The sequence below is a fragment of the Botryllus schlosseri genome, chromosome 8 (genome assembly GCF_051294905.1).
Source record: "Botryllus schlosseri isolate E-star chromosome 8, Bs_hap1, whole genome shotgun sequence".
Taxonomy (NCBI): Eukaryota; Metazoa; Chordata; class Ascidiacea; order Stolidobranchia; family Styelidae; genus Botryllus; species Botryllus schlosseri.
The window spans coordinates 5,706,828-5,730,027 of NC_137243.1; the positions used below are offsets into that span (position 1 = coordinate 5,706,828).

At 40.7% G+C, this 23,200-nt stretch overlaps 1 protein-coding gene across 1 annotated transcript; it reads right to left on the reverse strand.

Annotated features, from left to right (window-relative positions):
* Window positions 1–7,291: 7,291 nt before the first annotated feature.
* Window positions 7,292–21,507, reverse strand: LOC145445363 (uncharacterized). Its single transcript, XM_080323557.1, has 3 exons — window positions 20,954–21,507; window positions 9,834–9,956; window positions 7,292–9,767 (listed from the first exon to the last, which is right to left on the reverse strand). The coding sequence occupies exons 1-3, from the start codon at window positions 21,403–21,405 to the stop codon at window positions 8,897–8,899; spliced, it is 1,446 nt and encodes a 481-aa protein (XP_080179683.1). The 5' UTR covers window positions 21,406–21,507; the 3' UTR covers window positions 7,292–8,896.
* Between the last annotated feature and the right edge of the window lie 1,693 nt (window positions 21,508–23,200).

Consider the following 23,200-nt stretch of genomic DNA (forward strand, 5'->3'; position numbering starts at 1 on the left):
AAACAAATCGCAGAGGTTATACAGTTCGTAACTTCCGAACACCACACCTCGTCTTAACTCGCCTTTTTCAAGTCGTTCGGTAAGTACTCTAATTATCCGTCCTGCGTTTTCTCAAACGCCGTCAGCCCGTTATCGAGCTATCGGATCATGATATCTCGCTTTGGTGTGGTGCCTAGGGAATACGCAGTGAATCCCAATATCTTATCTCCGTGTTGCAACTGAATTACGATTGCCAGCGACAGATGTAACGCTACCCACGGCATTCCGTTACGGAATACGTCGCTTGCCAATAAAATGTTCTATAGAACAAAATCAGATGCTGAATTTTAATTCGATGTATAGTACTTAAAAGTGTTCACTATATAGAAGCAAGGAGTTGCAAATCACGACGTCGGAATGTGTCCACTGCCCATGCAGCTGTTGCATGTGACGCCAGCTGGATATAATGCGTCTCTGCAAATATGAGTCTTTTTCGAAACAACAACTTCAGCGAGTAACAGCATTGACCCAATATCACAATGGTAGTGAATTATGGGATTAAACGACGTGACTTATCTAATATACGTTGCTCTTCAACCTTCTTCGGAGCGTTACAGGGTTACATCCTTCGAAACTGTAGCTATGCCTCACGCGTCCCAGTTAGGTCAAGCTACATAAACTGCGGTCATCTTAATCTGCTTCATTGCAAGATATCGGTGTTCATACCGCTTAATGTATGTGTACCAGGGCTCTTCAAAAATGACTTTTTTCTCAAATCGTACTGGCTACTTGATAAAATTGTTAGGTTACCTAATTTAAGCCTACACACAAAATATGGTTCAATTCCAGCCAGTAACCGCTTTGCTACAGGAGAAGAAAGTTTCTATTTATTGTATAAAAATAAATAAGAAAATATTTGAAAATTTTCTGTTCACCCCATGAAAGTGTTAGGCTGTCTATAGATACGATGCTCACCAAATTTGGTTCAATTCCAACCAGTGGAAGCAGAGTTATTTCCGTCGAAAAATTTGGATTTGAATAAAATAGTATTTACGGTGAGCACAACTATAATAAATAAACAAAGAATCAGTCACCGTAAATACTATTTTATTAAAATTCAAATTTCTTGACGGCAATAACTCCACTTCCACTGGTTGGAATTGAACCAAATTTGGTGAACGCCGTTAGAAAAACCCACTGATCAACGGCATTAAACTTGGAGGCCACTCCATTAAACTACAGCAATATGCCGATGACGTCACCATATTGACCCGGGATTATATGAATCGATTAAACAAACACAAATAGAATTCGACAAACTGAAATACGCAACAGGACAGGAACTCAACTTAGAAAAAAACGAAATATTACAAATTAACGATCCAAAAGACGCACTCGTCTACAACACCTTTTAAAACTAAAAAAACCAGCTATCAAGGTCCTCGGACAATACATCGGAGAAGACCAGACCACCCTAAACTGGGACAAAGTGATCCAAAAGACTCAGCAAACCTGCCAGGCCAACAAAAAAAGAATTTTGACCTGGTACGGCAGAAAAGTTATCGCTAATACCGTCATAATACCAAAGATTCTATACCAAGCGAAAACTTGTCCCCCACAAAAAAAAACCGTCGCCCAGCTTCATAACTTAATTAACAAATTTATGTGGTTCCCTGAAACCATCGAAGTCATAAGGCGGGACACAATGGCAAGAGAAGTTAAAGAAGGGGACTTCAACCTACCACATGCTAAAAGCAAGATCCAAGCATGCAGAGCAGAAAAAATAAAAATCATAGCGCAGCTGGAAGAGCCATGGCAGTTTTGGCACCACCACTCCCTGTACTGTCTTGGCTCCAAAATCAAAGAGATGAACCCAGGCCTGCAAAACAACAGCAGACCCAACAGGGACCTCCTCAACGAAAAATGGCAAGAAATGACGGCCATCAAAAATGTCTTTAATTGGACACGGGAACAGTGGAAAGAGGCCACTCGAAAGCAATTATATAAAACCCTCAGGAATAATAATACGGAGGCTAACCCAGACACCCCTCAGGCACAATGGTCAAAAATGCTTTATGACCAGCCCGGAGAGGAACAGCTAACCAAAAACGTAGAAAAAATAAAGGGCTTTGGAGCTGCCCACGAAGGATATCTCTTTGGGGCCACGAGGAAAAAACACTACATCAAAATGACAAAAACAGGCGAAATGGCAAGGCTGCACTGCAGACAGTGTGGACACCACCTCGAAACCACTGCCCACATCCTGTGGGAATGCAGTGCAGCCAAACCAATTATCTATCTCCTGGAAAAACTCCTGGGAAAAAACGGAGAAACAACAACCTTGCAGAAGAGGAATATAATATATGCGGAACCCACCAAAATAAACCCGAAACAAGCAAAATTCCTACTCAGGATTTACAAAAGCCAAATACTTAAACACCGAATCGAACTGGACCGAACCAATGAAAATGAAAACAACAAAGCCAATTTAACGAAAAACATGTATACCAGAATATTATCAACGGCAAAGAAAAGACTATAGTCAACAAAACCCTCCTCTGTAATGAGTTGAACAACCTCCAAAAGAAGATTCTAAAGGAGACAACATGAAACCCTTTCAACCCAATAATCACCTTCGGCAAGATATTTATCTACGGTAAAAGTCAGAAAAACAAAAAAAAATCACCAGGGAGGCCTACAGATGTCCAAGAAGAACCCCCCACTCGCGTACAATAAACGGTTTTCTCCTTTGCCGTAAATCGAAATATAGAAAGTATACGCCCTCACCGGAAAATGGTAGTAAATGAAAGCCAGATATGACAAATAACTTTATTCAACTTTTTGTAATTTCACCTTAAGTTAGCTTACTTTGATTTCCTGCGTTGTGGTAAAAAATCAAAACACAATAAAAAACATAAAACGAGTGTAATAAAGACCCCGAGTTGGAAGCGACCCTATTGAGAGGGCGAAGTAAAACCGGCGGATACGGATGGCCGTAAAAACATGGTGAGCATCGTTTCTATAGACAGCCTAACACTTTCATGGGGTGAACAGAAAATTTTCAAATTTTTTATTATTTATTTTTATATAATATATAGAAACTTTCTTCTCCTGTAGCTAAGCGGTTAGTGGCTGGAATTGAACCAAATTTTGTGTGTAGGCTTAAATTTGGTGACGTAACAATTTTATCAAGTAGCCAGTACGATTTGAGAAAAAAAGTCATTTTTGAAGAGCCCTAATGTGTACTCACTAAAAAAGGTCGTCAGTTCCACATGTCTGCTAAATATCGGTCTGTTACAGAGGCTGATTACTGATATTAGGTCGACAAAATCACGGGTTCCACCCGAATGCAGGATATCAACCACTGATTTCAAATTCAACGTCTCTCATGCACGCCCGTGCATCTTTTTGTACTGGTGCACAGAGATGGTCACAGTGAGGTTCAGGAGCCGGAGCCGGAGCCGGAGCAGGATTTCATTGATTTCCAACGTATCCGGACTGGGTACGGATTTTAAATTTGCGTTGGCGTTTGGATTGTAGGATGTTTTTTCCGTTGACATAGGAAAAATTAGCATGATTTTGGCCTGATTCTGGCGGGGAATGGGAATTTCACAAGCCGGATTTTTTCGGACTATATGAATTTTCAATTTACCGCCGGAGCAGGATAGACACGGAAGCCGAAATTCGGGAATCCGACCATCTCGGCGGTACACACTTTGAAGATTACCATGCATTCTGGAGTGCGCCGTGCGCGCAGTTTGAAGAGCACTGAATTGTACGACGTGTTGTCATCGCAATGTGTTCAATTTAGATGAGTTGTTTTACCGTCGGGATAACATTTCATGATTAAATGTTAAATGGAGCTCTTTGTATATATGATTTATGGTGACTTTGAATCTGTCTTTGAGAATTTCCAAGCGTGGCTAGAGTTTTCAGATCAAAGCAATGTTGGGATGACTCGAGTCATGACTTGACTCGAGTCAATTATTTTGTACGACTTGACTTGACTCGAGTCATTTTGCAAGAATGACTTGACTTGACTTGACTCGGCGCTTCCGAAATGTGGATTGACTCGTGACTTGGAGCAAAATTTACGAGTCAATTTCAAGTCATCAAGTATTATTATTATTATAGGTAAAAACATTGGCATGAGTGGCGCTTATCACAACTGAAGGCTTTTTGCGCCACGGACAGAAACAAGTTAAACGCTACAGAAAGTTCATATTATATAACTGAGATAGGTACACATGTGCACATAAAAAGGTTTTACAATATTCCTCGAGTCGATCTAACATATTCAACAACATATCGCAGTACTTGTGGATCAGTCAGTAGGGTTCGCATGTCGAAATTTACATTCTTCGACTCTGCATGGTGTCGTAAGCGTTCTCTTTGATAGCGGTATCAAGTAAATCAAGTAAAGGGTGTCGATTAAATCTCTGTTTCTTGTTTACGTTCGGATTGTTCGCGGTACGACGGTGTCACTTGTGAAAGCAGCCAGTCATTCACTGAGTGTACCTATGTATGATCCTCCATTATTACATCACAAATAAATTGACCGAAAACGAAATGATCACAGCTCACACTCCTTATATTTATATGCTAGCAGTAGAATAATAATCTAATAGCAACGTATCTTTCTTTCTTAGATGGATCAGTGCTTACATCACACAATGCCACCTCAACCAACCCTCTTGTATGACTTGAATCGAACGAATATAGTTCATGCGTTTATATTATCACGAATGTGTAAATGGGTAGTGCATTGTACCATATCAATATGTTTCAACTTCTCGGCGATTCGTATTCGATCCTTTATTTTGGATCGCGTATTTTATTAGCAGCTCTGCGTGTGCGTGAGCGATACAACGCCTTTTGCATGCATATTTAACTTATACTCGTGATTTGATTCAAGATATATGACCAATCAATCTGACGTTCACACATCTAGCAGAATGTAATGACTTTGCATCATCACCCATAATTCGAAAATTCAATTTGACTTGAATTGTGACTTGACTCGTGACTTGACTTGACTTGACTCGACTTGACTCGAGTCACCTCCAAAAAACGAGTGACTTGACTTGACTCGAGTCACCTTCGAAAATCGATTGACTTGACTTGACTCGAGTCAAAATGAGCAATGGCTCGAGATGACTCGTGACTCGAAGGTAGTGACTTGATCCCAACACTGGATCAAAGGGCATTTGTAAAGCATGCAAGGAGGGTCGAAACAACACTTCGTCAGCCCCCCCCAAAACGTTGGTCTTGGGCCCCCAATGGTGTGATAAAGCTAACTTTTAGGGGGCTTCTCTGTGCCTTTTTACCGCTACTTGTCATCGATGTTTGTTGTACTGATTGGTAGGGAGTCGGCCTATTTAGCCTAATCGCACGAAGCGCGATAGTTTTCTATAATTCATTATTGAATCGGTCAATATAATAGAGAATTGCATATATATTGCTATCCTTTTTTCATCCTCTCATGTAATCGGATTTACCGGTAGAGCTGAGTGAGGTGTGGTCCTGGAAAATGTAGTGACCATAAATAATAATTGAACATTCGGGCGGACCCGTTGGTATAATGACTTCGTTACATGGTGTTATTTCATGATCTCATGTCTGTTATGACAAAATATATCGAAATTACCCAAGCGTACTAAACTAAAAGACGCACACGATTTCAAATTCTTGTAATCTTGTAGGGTTCAGATTACCAGTAGCCTACATAGGAACATTCGACGCCAGCCATTTAAGCGTCTATGGCCAATTAAACAAATAAACATATGTGTGGATATATCGAAGTTTTCGGTCAGGATAAGGGCAGACCTTTTCGGTCAAGCTTTCTTGCTACCGATCGCTCTGGCACACTTCTCGTAGTCACATGTTACATGGCCTAAAACGTCATATGTCTTGGTGCGTCGTGGCACGGTAGTGGCCGACGCCGAAATACCCATTTATATAAATCATTTGTATTTTTCATGTTGGAGGGGTACTCAATAATCAAGGTATATGGCAAAATAAAATCGCGCACAGTGCGAAAATGTTTGAAAAAGTTGCATGGACTTAAAAAACTCTATAATTTATGTTAATTCACGAAATAATTTCGGGCCCCCTTCGAGCTCGGTCCCCCCCAATTGGGGGTAGGGGTGTGGCAGGTAACAAAAGCATTATATTCAGGGTTGCCATCGACATCGACCCAGAAATAAGGACAGTCGAAAATAATTAGATTGGCATGAAAAAGCGTTTTTGTATATTCTTCGTATTTATACGAGCCGTGGCATATCACCTTCCATACTTTTCGCCAGAAACAATGTGCTCCAGCAACTCCTTGTTATCAGAAAGTGCTTCATGGATCTCGCGACAGTTCAGGTCTTGATGTACCTTTACTCAGGGCCGAAACACCACTTCGTCAGCCCCCCTCAAAATAAAACGTTGGTCTTGCCCCCTCCATAGGGTGATAAACCAAACTTTTTCATCTCGTTGTGATTAGAGGCGTCAACCAAGATGGAAAAAGGCTCTACACTAAGTTTAGACAAAATCATTTTTTAGGCGTGTGGAGCATGAATTCCAGTAACAATGCTTGTAGTCTTGGTCCTGGCAGAAGAAAACTTATTTGCGATGTTGGAATCGGGGAATATTGCTTTGAACAATTGCGATGTGCAATCGTTGGCGAGGAAAGATTGTTGGTGTTTGACAGTATGGAATGCGCAGATACGCTCTGCAGCAGCTGCGTTGTAGTCTATGGTCGTTGGTGTTGATCGACTTGTGGAAAAATTATTCATCGACTGGCTCAAATTAATTATTGTGACACGCTTCTTGTGTTTTGGGGTACCAATGTGAGTTGAAATAGCGGTCTTTCCAATGGCATCCAGGTTAATGTCACAATTGCAAATATTGCAATGTGCGAAACACTCGCCTTCAAGCTTCGTTAGATAGGCCTACCTTTGATTTCTCTCTCGTAATCGTCACGAAAAACGTTTTTACGCCTGCTCATTTCAACTAATCAGATTTAGCGTTATTAGTAGCTAAAACTATATGCGCAAGTGCAATATAATTTAGATAAATGTCTCAATGATTCATAGCTTTACTGCTGTTTAACCAATGTGTCGACTGCACTGCGCCTTTTGCACTACGCAATAAATGCTGCCTTCCCCACAGCTTGAGCTTATTCTGCTGTAGATGAAAGAGCAGGAACCTGGTACTGCTGTTTACTGCTAAAATGACGTCCGCTGCGGTAGCTTGGTACAGACGAAACTGCTATACCAACACTCACTACCCTATCTCACCCACTTAGAAGTCAAATCTTGTGGTGTGTACGACACGAGAGTTCCTTTCATTTATATGATGTCTTAAAATCTCGACGCAAAAGCATAATTTTAGAATAATATGCAACACAGATACCTGAGGAAAACGATCGAAGTTCTGTAGTGGTTTAAAATAAGACAAAATAAGGACGCAAGTCGAAAATAAGGACATTTCTTATAAATAAGGACAGCAGTTGAGTTTTCTAAGACGTGACCCTTCAAAATAAGGACAAATCTTAGAAATAAGGACAGTTGAGTTTTCTAAGACGTGACCCTTCAAAATAAGGACAAATCTTAGAAATAAGGACAGTTGAGTTTTCTAAGACGTGACCCTTCAAAATAAGGACAAATCTTAGAAATAAGGACGGTATGGCAACCCTGATTATATTCCTACGCAGCCGTTCATTGTTGCTATATAGTTAAATAAATAGACGTACAGTCATTTGTTCAAATCTATTGATGGCATTGACTTTTATGATTATAATCTTTATTCCAGCCAGTAACCGAAAACCCACCACTTCTATTGCATTCTGGGTGCGTGCCTTTGCATGTAAATTTCTTGCAGATGACTCTCTCAAGTGCAGTACATACTTCATAACTTGTTTCAGAGTGGAAACCGCTATGGTTATATATTATACGCATTTTTTAAAGGCAAAACAATGTCATGTTCATATCATGCTTCTCTGCCCTTTGCAGTGTTGGAAATGTGTAATAGTTGCGTTTCCCCACGTCTTTTGGAATGGAAATGCTGGTTTTTCACTTTACTCCATTTATATTATAAACGAAGCTCTTGTGAGATGTATTTGTAGAAGTATATAGAATCCCTATTTTGAAGTTCTACTGGAAACATTTCACATTTTGAGTCGACAATAACACCCGTTTATCAGCACAAAATTCTGATATATATATCGGGCTCATAGTCATAACACGAAACGTGAATCCGAGGTCTAGATAACTATAATCGTATTTTCTTTTAACTTTAGTCACTACGTTAAACCTCCAACAAACTTTATTTGAAGAGTTTCTTTGAGGTACACAATTTCAATATAGGTTACAATTGAATAGTATATTCATATTGAATTGAACCCGAATATTTTTGGCTGACACCCGTTAGGAAGGCAATCGTCATAAGAGTGATATATCGAATGATTTGCTTAATTGAGTGCACCCATTATCCCCGGACCTCTGACAGTATACATCGACAATCGCCTTTTATTGCAACATATACCTTCATGTGTGCTGGTATCCCGCAAATTGACCCACATATTGGTTTTCTAATATGGTTCAAAAGGAGTTTTCGTGAACAATACGCGATGAAATTAGCGACACATACAGCCAAGAGCAGTGAACTGGAAATCGTAAATGCAGTGTCTCGCTTCCGTGCATCCGCACTGTAGCCTATATACTGTATGTGATTATTGTGCAAGTATACGTCCCCACCAGAAGGCCTCGAATTCCCCACCAGTGAATTATCCACAGATTGGGAACAACTGTTCCAGAGGAACGCATCTAGTGACTGAGGAGTTGCGGGTACTCTCATCATCAGCATCAGTTTCTCCCGGTGGAATAACACACCATCGAAGTTAGAACCATTACCCATGTTCACTATATGATCACTGTGTATGAACCGTGTCAAGGTAGTTGAGCAATATTTGGACTTTCATCATGTTGACGCCATATCCGTAATGCGTTCCGTCATAACTATGAACTCCCGTGGTAAGCTGTCGGAAGTCCAGCATGGGAATTCCGTTTTCGTCAAGATACCTTTTCATTTCGTCGGCGAACGAACGGAATGCTTCTCTGCTTAGACGCTGAAAGAACTCTGCATGCTTTAAAAGTCCTGGCATATCGGGAGTGGTGTATATTATGTGAGGCCAAACGATGTTGCCGTTCTGATGTTTGAGGGTCGTGACGTTGTACGTATCTTTCAGAAAGTTAATCGCGGGTTTTATACGCGATATTACATCGGTCGCATTGCAATTAAAAAATACGCCGAAACTCAGCACGATGACGGACCCTCTTTTGCCTGCTAGCGTCCTTACAATGGTATGAAATCTGGTGAGATATTCCTTCATGTATTTCTTCGCATCCGGTGTTTCCCAGGGAATCTTGCCCCCGCTGGTGATGCTGCCAAACAAATGGAATACCTTCAGGTTTTCGGTACCACATAAACGCGGATTGTCGACTATCTGCTCCGCCAGACTTCCATTGGTCAAGCGGCATCGGATGAAGTAAAATTGCTCGATCGTTCCGCAGCGGAAACCCACCGCTTGTCGGAGCTTGATGTACGGTCGGGAGGTGAGGGTCAACAGAAACGCCCGAGACATTTTTCTGACGAAGGAATCCCCAGCGAAATAGACCTCGTTGAATTTTTTCGCTACGCTGCATGCTCCCGCTCTACCGTAGCGCTTGAGCTGACATCGTGGATCAAGCGTTGTCCAGATAGATGCTTCTGCGTGTAACATCGTCCGAAGATCTACGCATCTGAATGTAATTGGAACTATAATAATCAATTAGGGTGAAGAGAAGCGAGAAGGAACATTTCTTCACCCTTTGCAATCGCATTCGTCACCACAGACACCATCGACGTCGTCACTGCAACAAGGGTTTGTCGAGTTCGGGTCGCACCAAGCGGCAGTTCGCCCCCATCGATAGCTGTGGTTATCCTGAGAACTGAAGTTAATCATATTTGATTGCTAATCGAAATTATTAAAAAGTCAGTAGAAGAGTGTATAGCTGATGTAATTTGTAAATTCAGAGTTTGTGATTTCTAACTATACCACCTGCCAATTATCATATTCAATTTCCCTATACCTGTTGGCCAACATGTGGCCGTTGAACAATAATTATGCGGCCGTTGAACAATAATTATGCGGCCGTCTATACACATAATTGAATTAGCGTTTGTTAAAGGACACGTAATCTTAATTAACAAATTTGATCCCAGATTTTCGAGAGCGCTTCGCGCGATTCGGGGTAATGTATTTTTTAGTTTTTGATATAGTAGTTAGGTGGGGTCACCATATTTTGGATTCGGTAAAGGAGGACAGCATTACCAAATCAGATGAATGTCGAAGCCGCATTTTTAACTTCAGAGTACGTGGAGCCGCATGAAAACACTCAAGTTGGCTACTTATACCGAAAATTTGAAAGTAGCTAGCCTACCTCTGGATCTCACCATCCAGCTAATTCAAAAGCATGCATAGACTTTTATAGATTCTATATCGGTTATTTTAGCATTGATAGACGCAGATTGGTGAGTGCTATGCATTGAAGTATACCGAAAATGCATATCATTACTACAGCATATATATATATCATTATCGATATATGAAAGCTCTTCGTACCAGCACTTATTGCACAATAAGTTTAAGGGAAACATACGCTGAGTGATATTAGTAATATTTTAAGTTATACTATAAGCCATTACACTGATGTCAGTAAAATGGTGTTGAAATTTACTCTTCGCATAGGCGATCTATTTAGGTCTATGACCAGCAGTACTCAAGATATATCATTGTCTCACGAGTATTCATCGTGCGTTTGACGCTATAGTCAGCAAGAATTCTCTTTCCCCGTTTTCATTATTTTAGCATTTATTTTCAGAAATTGACTATAACTATTCATAGAAAGAAACAACAATTGTCTATTTTATTTTGTGTCCTATTTAGAGGTGAATCAGAGCCGTAAGAAGGCTATATCTTGCAGTGGGGTTGCATTTAAAACAAAAATCAATTTAAAGCAAATACGTTTAAAACAATGTTTTTTAAAGTCATGGCGTCACGAATATTCAATTGTGACCATTGACAATTGAAAATACAGGGTAAATGTAGCTCCTTCGACGAAATATCTGTACTATTAATAATGTTGAACCGACTATTTTGGGGGTTACAACCATCCCATATCGAAAACATGTTTTAAACAAAGTGTTTTAAAACACCGTTTGTTTTAAATGCAACCCTGCCTTGCAGCCGAATGTAGCTCGAAGAGCCGCGGTTGGGAATCACTGATTTTGACTATATACCGACAATCGTGATAGGAGACCAAGAAATAACTACATCACCAAGTGCTTGATTATAACCTGAATATGTAAATGGTAAATGTGATCACGTGAGCTGAGAAAATATGAATATCGGATAGTAATATATGCGCAACTATATCGGCTGAATTCATTCATGAAGGTGAAATTTTTTTTTCGCACTGTGTGCGACTAGATAGCGGCTCCCAATATCTTTTCATAACATGAAATCTCTCGATTATGCCTCTTTAACAAGCAATCATCTAGTGAAGGCACAGTACGCCACACGATTTATGCGCCGCCGTTCAAAGTCCCCATTATAGCCAATATAACATGGATAAGACTATCAGGTGTAGTGCGGCCGTACGGTTTTTTATGTAATCGAAATGCGGCCGTGAATAGCAAAAAGGTTGAACACCCCTATACTATACCCCTATACCATGCGCACACATGTCACTCCATTTTCATTGCCTGTCCATGTTATATCATAATCTGTTACTGCACAGTGCACATTCATGCAATGTGCCTTAGTAACATTTTCTTCGTTTAATTATACTTGTATTAGTTGTAAGTGCTTCATTGAAAGACTATATGGCAAATACTTTCGACTCTTTACTCTTTTCCATTATATCGCAATCTTTTGTCGATTTGAACTGTTGAAATTCGTAAAACGGGATGGAACTGGAACAGAATGGGTATCCCTGACCTAGAGACGCGTTTCTATCACCTCTTCGCAACGTAAATACTGGGACATAATATTGTCGTTGCATGTTGGCGTAGCTTGCGGCGTGGATAATGCTAAGATTTATAGATGGATCTCAGAGAAGATTTGACATTATTTTGAGTTGAATCTGCAACAATTATGGATTGGAAAACCAGTTCGTACCGAGTAGCGATATTTAGATAATTTTGATTCTTGTATACACCGACAGTGATAAGAAACTTCGATTCGATAATGGATTAGGAAGTGCTGCGCAAGATTACCGGCGATGGAACTAATTTTCAGCTATTGCCCTCTATCGACGTGCCGTTTGATGGTTAGGCATAAACATGCTGCTGCACCACCCTATAATTAATTAATTATACGATGCTATTTTAGCATATTGGTAAGAATCGTAGCACTTCACTTCGCAGATTGGTGCAAACCTGAGCGACAAACTACTTGTCGATCGACATTCGATAGACCAGTGCTCTTCAACCGGGGTTTTCGTACACCCTAGGGCAGTGGTTCCCAACCTGTGGTACGCGTACCACTAGTGGTACGCGAAGGTCATCCAGGTGGTACGCGAGTGGATTTCTTTTTTTTTTTGGCTGAAGAGAGAAGAGAGTTATTAGTTCAGGTGGGGTTGATTTTGAGTTTTTTGAAGCCGTCGTCGTCGTGGTATTGTACGTCCGTGATAAAGGTACACCCTTTTCTATCACCCCCGTGACATGTTGTGCCTACATGACCGATCCATCTGCTGATCCAGCCGACCTGCCTGTCGGGACTGGGGAGCAAGAGGAGCTCATAGACAGTGGTGGCTTTTGAGGTGGGCGAAGTGGGCGGTCGACCGCCCCCCTCCCTGGTCGAAGGGCCCCCTCTTTGATTTAAGCGCTTTTTTCAAGGATGATACCGAATAAATGCGGAAATCCGTCTATCAATCAAGAATATGATTCCGTACAAATGTATAAATCATCATCAAATCTCTTCATTTGTTATAAAAGTCCCATATAGCCCGATAATCAGCATGTCTCTGCATGCGTTAGAATTACTTAGTTTTGATGTAGTCTATCCTTGCACACATGCAATAAGAGATATGACCGAATCCAGCACCTGGCTCAAACATTGACGCGGTGATAGATAGATAATATTAATACATGCGATATGGGGGGGGGAGGGTCTGGGGTTACGATTACATACTTATAGGGGGCCCCCCGGGAAGTCTCGTCCAGGGCCCCCGATTCGTAGGGCCACCACTGCTCATAGATATCCAGGATGACCAGACAGCAAAGACGATACAAAAAAATTGTTCTCCAATAAACTTCTGACTTATCATGGACTCCTCGTACCCCACGCTATAGCTTCTCACGCTATTCCCCAGCAGCTAATTTCCATTTCTACGTGGGTGTGCGAACAAGGATTTTCATCCCTGATGACTATCAAGTCGAAAAAACGAAACTGACTTGTTGCGCTCATACATAACTTTCGATGCGCTGTGCCATGCATCGACCAGCTAGTTAAAAATAAACAAGTGCAGCCGTCGCATTAAATAAATTGAGTTGACTTTGTTATTTCATTATGCTGTTCTTTTTGTGACTGGTGGTGAAAAAACTGCCATGCACTCATCAGCCCTGGCTGATAATGCCTAGTTTAATAGAACTTGTTATTACATAGCGCATAGGTGAAATACGTGGTTATGACGTCATAAATGCTGGAACTTATGTAGGTGGTACGCGAGCATTGCATAAAACCTAGAAATGGTACGCGGATGGGAAAAGGTTGGGAACCACTGCCCTAGGGTGTACCAAAATTATCAAAGGGTGTACAGCTCGGACGGGGTGTACAGGGGTGTACCAGATCCGAATTACAATGAGCCGATGCAGGGTTGTAACCAAGTCACATGGTTCCGAGTCACGAGTCAATCATACTTTTGTGGTTTTGACTCGAGTCGAGTCGAGTCATTATCAATTCATCACAGACTCGAGTCCGAGTCCAATTCACCGTTTAAAGGGTCAAGTCCGAGTCATGGTGTTATGACTCGAGTCGAGTCCAAGTCACAGTATTGAAGTCATGTTCAACTCATGTTTTCAATCCTGCTTGGGTGATATCGAATTCCTTGTTTGCGAAACATGCTCATTTTGTCCCTATCAGAGTCTTGGCACGTGTTTATTTAGGCAGATAACGGACAGGTCCTGGCCTCATTTACCGATGCTAAAGATAACTTTACTAATCTTAGAACTTAAAATCAAATATCTCTCTTGTCAGTCTGATACATCACCAATACAAGCATTCAGTTTTTATTATGAGCACATCGACGATAGCTCACGAATAGCTGATAGAGAACCAACGAATTCACGTCTACATACTATCTGATAGAGAACCACAAATTCCCGTCAAGATACTAGTTGAAAGAGAATCAATAGATGCATGTTTATGTAGAGGTATTTACAACAGGTCAGCATGCTGTAAAAGCGTGCATGCAACTATGTGCATTGTGCAGTGACAACAGAACAGATACCTTTTGATTATACTAAAGGTTTTCCCAATTGCATTACAGACTACATCGCAGTTACAGCATTGGAGAAATAATTGTACAATGGGGCTGTTCAAAAACATTTTTTTCAAATTTTCCGGCTACTTCTTAAAATTGCTAGATTGCCTAAAAAATCAAATTTGGCTCAATTCCAACCAGTAGAAAGCAATGCTATGAAAGAAAATTTTAGACTAATTACAAATAGAGCTTTTAGAATTTTACCGGCTATCTCATGATATTGTTACATTGTGTAAAAATATGATTCATAGCAAATTTGATTCAATTCCAACTAGAAAAAGTGAAGTTATTAGAGTAGAATGTTTTGGATATGAAAAAATAGTCGGCTTACTACTATGTAATTATATTGTATAGAAGAATTTCTCACTAAAATACTCCCATTTATTTTCAAATCCAAAATATTCTCCTCTCACATCATTGATTCCACTTTTTTCAAATTAAGCCTGATTCAGTGTTCCTTTTATGCAACATAACAATTTTATCAAGTAACCACCCAGTAAAATAAAAAAGAAGTTATTTTAGAACAGCCATATTGTACAAACATCACACAACATTAGCCATTCATTATTACTCACGTGCACAATGCACATACCTAACAAAGCGTCAAATGGACGAGGGGCATTGTGTGTTTTCACAGACAGCAGATCAAATCAATGATTTACACCTCAAAAATACTAATGTGGAAAGGAGATCCTTAAATATGTTAAAGCGGCATGGCCGTAAAATGAATCCACATCTACTCAATACACGTTCCACTAGTGCACTAGATCAGTGGTTCTCAACCTTTTTCACCTCGCGGACCGGTAAAATTTCAAAAAATATTTGGTGGACCGGTGGACTTTGAGAAATTGAAATCAATTCAAAATGCAGAGTATGAAGCCGTTTTTTGCAAGTATATGGTGCTAGAAAGTGACATTTTTAGAGTGTAGATCGTAATATCGTAATTGATTATGTTCATGATGGTATCCATGAGATTTTACGGTAGTGAGTCTGCTGAGTCGAGGTAAAATTGCCTTTCCCATATAAACGTGCTACCGCCGCGAGTCGTTTACAGTCTTACGCGCCGTATGCCGTGGATTTAACCGACCACGCCAACTCGAATAATATTGTTTTCTTCGACAGTATCGAGAGAAGAAGTGGTTTCGAGACGAATTAAGCGCCTTGTCGAGCTATACCTTGCTGAATGTTCATTGCTCAATACCATTAAGCGTAGGCTACTCATGCTACTATACGAATACAATGCGCCGCACGAAAACACCTGGCAACAGCTATACCTGCTGGTCAATGGCCATATATACAAAACCGTTCCGAGAAGGCACGTCGTCAGTCAACCCCCCGAAAATCGTTAGTCGTGGGCCCCACAGCTAGATGGATGCTTTCACCACCACGTGAGCACATCCATTCTACTAAGTGCAGGCAGAGAGTTTACGCAGCCGAAGCGCGGAAATTTTCTATAATTCATGACCGAATCCGTCAATAATATTGGTAATTGCGTACATATTGTTATGATTTTTTTATCCTCTCAGAATTATCAGATTCTTCGGTAGAGCTGAGTGAGATGTCGTCGTGGAAAATTTATGGCACGAAATCAAATTAAACTTATTCGGGCTGGACTGTTGCAATAATTACTTCGTTGCATGTCATTATTTCATGACCTACTGTCTGCTATATAGTGACTAGATATTGAAATCGCCCAAGCGTGCTAAGCTAAAAGAGGCACACGATTCCAAATTGCTATTTCTTCACTGGAAAATAACTTTTCTTTGTGGGTGGCGTTTTTGCTGTTGGGTAGAGATTGCCAGGACAGCGAAATTCGGCTCCAGCCATGTAGGTGCCTATGGACAATTTGACATGTATATCGAGGTTTTTGGACTACAAAATGGCAGTCGTTTTCGGCCAAGTTTTCTCGCTGCCAAATTTTTAGCCCACTTTTCGCAGTCCTGTGTTAGCCCAAACTTCATCATGTGTAGGTGCGTCGTGGCGCGGCAATAGCTGACGCCGAAAATGCCTGATCTTGCAAATCATGCGCATTTCTTGGCGGACGGGCACCCAATATTCAATTTATTTAGTGACACAAATAATCTATAATTTATGTTCATTCACGAAATAACTTTGGTCCCCCTTCAAGCTCGGCCCCTATCAATTAGGGGTTTGTAGTGCGGCAGTTACTATACGTCCTAGGCTAGTCAATAGTCATATTGCCCAAAATGAATGAATGCAAAACGAACTTCGTGCAAATTGCGCATTTAGCGAGTCAGCTTGTCAGCTTGTCAGCTATCAATGGACAAGCCTTCAACATATTGTATCTTGAAATTAATGTATAAAATTGTAAAATACCTGGTGGACCGGCACCGGTCCGCGGACCGGCGGTTGAGAGCCACTGCACTAGATGCAGGAATTGACAAGCATTTTTGAACCACACTGAAGAGCATTAAATACTCATTCTTTCTAGTCGCCCAAAAATGCAAAGAATCATCGCCTTCAAATCTACACATGAGCTTATCAGTCTCTTCACCGTCTGAGTCATTTCATTGGCTCTAATTGAACTTTGATTCAATTGTGTGCTTGTATAATTGAAAAGTCGTGAGTACTTTAATTGCGGAGGATCTATTACCTCTTCATCACTGGACGATTTTGTACAATGCATTGCTACTATGTATCATTTTCTGTTGTTTTTACGGCGGCATATCTGATATCAGACAAGTGCAACGAAAGCAGTGGTGACAAATAGCGATGTCGGCAGAATTCGTCGGATGCGTTGATCTAGCCATTATGATTCGCAAATTTCTTCATCTTCAAGTCATATAAAATAAGCCGAGTCAATGACTTGGGTCGAGTCATGCGTAATGACTCGAGTACAAGTCGAGTCAATCCAAATATTGACTCGAGTCGAGTCGAGTCATTTTCCCATTTCAAGAAAATGACTCGAGTCAAGTCGAGTCATAAAAAAATCGTGACTCGAGTCTGACTCGAGTCATTACAACCCTGAGCCGATGGCTAGCTATCACAAAGGCAGGTTTATGCGTCAGTGCAGTTTGACGCACATGTTAATGAGTAATATGGCAGTGCTCTTCAACCGGGTGTTTCGTACACCCCAGGGTGTACCATAATTTTTGAAGTGTTTATACCACTCGGATTGGGTGTACGGGTGTACCAGATCCACATTATGATGGACCGATGATACGATGACTATAGCTATCACAATAAATACGCCTGTTTACGCTTCAAAACAGATCGACTGGATGTGTAATATAGTACAATGTGATGTCATAAGCAAATGTTTCTCATCGGTTAACCTTTGGTAATGGACTTATTACTTCCTTTTCGAGGGTTCCATACTATTACCGAGAATGCTATTGCCGAGATGAACTTTACCGAGAATGCTATTCCCGACAATGAACATTACCGAGAACGGACATTACCGAGAATGGACATTACCGAGAACGGACATTACCGAGAATGGACATTACCGAGAATGGCCAATGCCAAGATACCGAAAACGAATTTCGATACCGAAAACGCCGTTATGCACACACTCGACCTGTTCATATGCAAAACATGCCTGCATTGCATGTATTGCATTCTCGGTAATGTTCATTCTCGGTGGTGTCCATTTTTGGTAATGTCCATTCTCGGTATTGACCGGACACCCTTTTCGAGTAGAGCAAGCATTTGTTCAGCTGGCGATATCTGTCTGATGATTCTCGAGGAAACCACCGCTACAGCTCAGACATTTTGAATTGGTGCTTCCTGCGGCAAGCTTATGAATAGCGCAGAATAGATGCTTGCGCTATGCGCACTTGCGCAGCCAGGGGGTCGAGTTTGCGAATCACTGCGTTAGATGGTGGTCCAGTAACCTTGAGCCCTGATTCGTATTTAGCATTTACTATACGTTGCAGCCTTGCTCAAATGTGCATCCTTATTTCGGCTAGGCCAGGGGTGCTCAACCTGCGGACGTACGGCCTCCTTCAGCCGCAAACCCATAATTTTGCGACCTTCTACAGTCTACACATATTTAAATTATCGTGTGTTGGCGGCCGTCATTATGCAACCAATGTTGCTGGATCGAGTCTCGGCTCAGCCATATTTCTATGTGTCGGAGGTTTAACTAGGCTCCTCGTCGCCGTCATAGCGTCGATCTTGAAAAGCCTAGCTAGAAGAAGAGTGAGCCGAGCTCCAAAGTCAGCAGCCCAGTCATGAAAGTGGACGCACGTCAGCGAGAGAGAATGAAGAGTGGGAGTGTGCGTGCAAGCGAAAGTCGTCCTCATTACCCAAGTAAAGACACTAAACTTTAAGAAATGCACCGTCGTGGCGCACAAATTCTAAACATGCGATTATCGCCACTGTCATTGATGTGTAATCGAAATATTAATAATAACAATACAAACGATCCTGGTGGGAGGCCAAGAAATAACAACATGCAACTAAGTGATTAATTAAAACCGGAAGATGCATCATCATTAATATTGTGCCCAATATTTTCGAAGACCCCCTCCATCAGCTTTACGGGTTAATCTGATCATGTGAGCTGAGAATGAATAAACTTTGGACAATAATATGTGAGACTACCAACATTGTCGATGAAATCCATTCAAGGGACAAAATTTTCGCGCTCCGCGCGACTACACACATAATTCTGGTATCTTTTCTTGACATTTATATTCACGATTTTGGTACATAAATTATATATTGTAAGCCTGCTGGGATGTTTTGCTTCTACAATAAGAAAATTTACGCAAGTCATATCTCAAGAAATAAGTGAAGGCACAGAACACCACATGGGCTCTCCGCGGTGTTAAGTTTCCAGTATTCAATTTCATATGAATATTTGTCGTCCATGGGCCAAGGCGACTCCTCGCTGGAATCCGGACGTATTGTATATGCAATCAAAATGCAACTTTCTGCGTTATCGGTATATTATATGGTCAGGGGTGTACGAGTTTTGAGAAAATGTTAAAAGGGTGTACCACGACGAAAAAAATTGAAGAGCACAGCGATAGACCATGGCAGCGAGATAAGTCGCTTTGATAAGATTGGAGTTTTGCCCTTTGCGGAACGCCAAGAAGACTCTCCTTATTTTTCAGCGGCCCGCGTTGCTGGCACTCTTGAACCACCGAGGTACACAAGGTTATACGAATATAGTCCAATAGTTCTCGGCATTTTTTGACCGCGTATCACCTTGAGGTTCAATGAATTTGTTGTGTACCAGCAACTTGACGAAAAAACTCAACTGTACTCCAAATATAGGCTATAGGTAGGGTTGCATTTAAAACAAACATGTTTAAAACAAGGTCCTAATTTAAAACATAATTTTTATTTTTATTTTTGAAGCCATGACGTCACAAATATTCAATAGTGGATTGGCATTGACAATTGAAAATATATAGTAAATATAGCTCCTGTGACGGAATATCTGTACTATTAATGTTGAACCGACTATTTCTGAGGGTTCTGAACATCCCATATCGATATACGAAGGCTATATCTGGCAGCAATTGTACCTAGGCTCATACAACATGTTTGTGGAAAGTATTTACACAATTATGGCATAATTTTACAACCTAAAAATAAATTGTTTTTTAAAAGGCCTTTTTATAAAACACTGCTTAAAACATGTTTTAAAGAAAGTGTTTTAAAGCATCGTTTGTTTTAAATGCAACCCTATTTATAGGAATATAATTATAGACATGGTCGCATTCGCACATAATTCAGCACGGAAATTTTGAAACAAATGCGACCAGCGAGCTAATTCCCTGCTGATATATTATCAATAACGCACAATAACAAGGAAATATTTTATGTGATGGTTGCAATTGTTTCTTCTCCACAAGCTGGCCTAGGCGGAGTGCAGCTTAGTCGAATGATGAACGAAGTATTTATCTATGCATTCGACAAAGACATATCTTACACTAGAAAAAAAAACTTTACCGAGTTGTGAAAATTGTAGTCGATTAGAAAGAAATGCATTTAATGCCTACCAACTGAAATGGATTCGTATGCCACTATTGGTAGGCGTATACCGCAGTTTGAACTGGAATAGCCTGTGTACTGTACACACTCTGAGCGAAAACAGTGTGTAATTCACACCCGTGTACCAACCGTGATATGCAGGCGTGCATATACAATACACTATACAGTTATAAATCAAGCACAACTCTTTAATCCAAATGATGCTTGCATGAAGGAAAGTATGAAGGTACGTGCGTATCCACGTATATAGGCAGTAGGCACGTGGTATTTATAACCAGGATATAATTCATTGAGAGTGCAGTATATACGTCTTGCAAAAAGAATTCACGGAACCTTTTGTTTTGCTGAGGTACTTGACAACAGCTATATTCCTACACAGACGTCTTTTTGTTGTTATATACTCGCCAATAGGGTATATTGAATAGACTTACTTATTTGAGCCGCACTTTTCATCGTTTCGCCAAAGGACGGGGGATTGCGTTTCATTTCCTGTTTGATATCGGTTATGAATCTGAGTCACTTGGTCAAGATATGAATACCGCAATCTGGCATCTTCCACCCATTTCCCGCTAGTTATGTTGTCAAGTAGGTTTTCGCATTGTCCTTGCAGCGCCGGCATCGAGCCTACGTGATTTGTAATAGGGTTGGCAGTAAACGTTCGGAGCTTTGCCGTTGCTTGATCCATCGTTAATCTGGCATTTACAATATTGCTCCCCTGGTCTTTACTGTAATTGTACATGTGCTGTCGCAAATTTGCCGTACTGAGCCATGAAAGGCATACGAAAACTACGGCCAGCGTCACACGGATGGCATGTGTCCGGTATCTACTTGGCATTGAGAAGAACTGTGCTTTATCCGCAACACCACCCACCATTCCTCCCATCCTCGCATATGCTAAATAGCAGCTGCACTATAATTCTTGATAACTGTTGCCAGTTTGAGAGTCAGATCGCATTCGACTTTCCTACCACATTGTCACCGCATTGAGTGAGTTGCATCGACCAATTATATAGCCTCCAGCGATCGTAAAGATGTTCATCTGTTACGGTGGTCGGCAACCTTCGGCATACAAATAGTCATTTAACCCATTTCACGTCGCATAAAACTAATTGAGAGTCGTAAGCAAGTTCTGTTCCCCCTCTGAAATGACGATCATCCCACTGCATCATTTTACCTATTCCGAATAATCTATTAAATCACTGACTTAACCAGTGATATTAAATTTATCGTAGTCATCTTATCTGTGAAAACTGTGATATAATAATAAAAACACTTTGAATCAACTACGATCACAGATTGTCTGATTTTGACGACGTTAACGCAGGTCTGATACCGTGTCACGAGTAAACCAAAATCGGGCATATATGCAACTCCGAGTTTATCGCACGCCTGCTTCGTGCTTCTCCTTATTGGGATCCTTTTGGTGGTTGCGCGCGTGCACGGATGTACTTAGTGTTCTGCTTTTACGGCAAATTGTCCTGTGCAGCGCCAGGGACAAGTTTCAAGTTCGATAAATCAGTCCCGAAAATTATCATGGTAGTGTAAGAAGGTAAACACAATGTACGAAATTTGGGTGGTGAGTCTTCGCGCAAATAACGGGGAGATAAGCTCGAGGAAATTTTATATGAAACTTGATCCCTGCAGCCAATTGTGGGGGCCAGACTTGGACAACTAGGAAATTTTCAGCTTTTCCGAATTAGATCAGAATTAGAATTAGAATTAGAGCTACACAGTTTTTTTCAAATAACATTAGAATTCGAGCTACACAGCTTTTCCAAATTAGATTAGAATTAGAGCTACACATTTTCTCATCCTCTAATATATATTCTTTGGTTAGATTTGTAGCATAATCATCCTCTTATCTTAATGTAGTTGAGGGCGACATCAAAGTAAACAAGCCTGCGTTTCACACCGCTACCGCTGCTGTTCTATTTGTGATCGAAACTAGAATGTTGTTCCCAGAGCAGATTACAGACTATACTATGCCAGAATGGCTATTATTCGTCACAATAACTACTACGACTTCGGCAAGTAATTCGATGGGGACTTGACACTGGATTTCCTTTGCGCGAGAGGGATATTCTTGTTAACTCGGTGCTAAATGTCGCGGACAAAGGGCCTTTTCAGGAAAACAATAAATTATATTAGAACTAAAATTACAGTATTGCAACATTAGATTAGAATCAGGGCATATGAAGATTTCACAAATTAAATTAGAATTAGATTACAGGCATTTTGCTCTAATTTAGTGAAAAAAGTCCGAGTCTGTTGGAGGCATCGCGAGGTCGCGACCCATGCTTTGTCGGGTTTGAGAACACTACAGCTGATCACTGACCGTACACGGGCGTAACGCTAGAAGACTTACTAATCTCGTGTTATCTCACGATCAATTAGAGAATGCAATGTCGTATGAGGCTGCGCTGCAATACTATACTGCATTGACAGTTTCCAAACAGCATAAAATACACGAAAACCTTCATGAGAAAAATATAATTACCAAAGAGAAGTTTTATTTCATGAAACCTACACATTCAATACACATTTACTATGTTTCGAACCTACGACAATTATTATTATAAGTAAAAATCGTGATAGTGGCGCTTATCACGGCACAGGTTTTGTGCGCCACTTCTATACTTGATTTTACAATGAATTTGCATTATCCAAATATATACAGC

Bases quoted from the DNA above. Each gene is read 5' to 3' on its own strand.
- LOC145445363 (XM_080323557.1), bottom strand. From the start codon at position 21,405: ATGGGAGGAATGGTGGGTGGTGTTGCGGATAAAGCACAGTTCTTCTCA. The intron at 9,957-20,953 runs GTAAGTCTATTC...GATTAACTTCAG, and splicing joins GAAAAGTGCGGCTCAAATAA to TTCTCAGGATAACCACAGCT. The intron at 9,768-9,833 runs GTGAAGAAATGT...AATTACATTCAG, and splicing joins GACGAATGCGATTGCAAAGG to ATGCGTAGATCTTCGGACGA.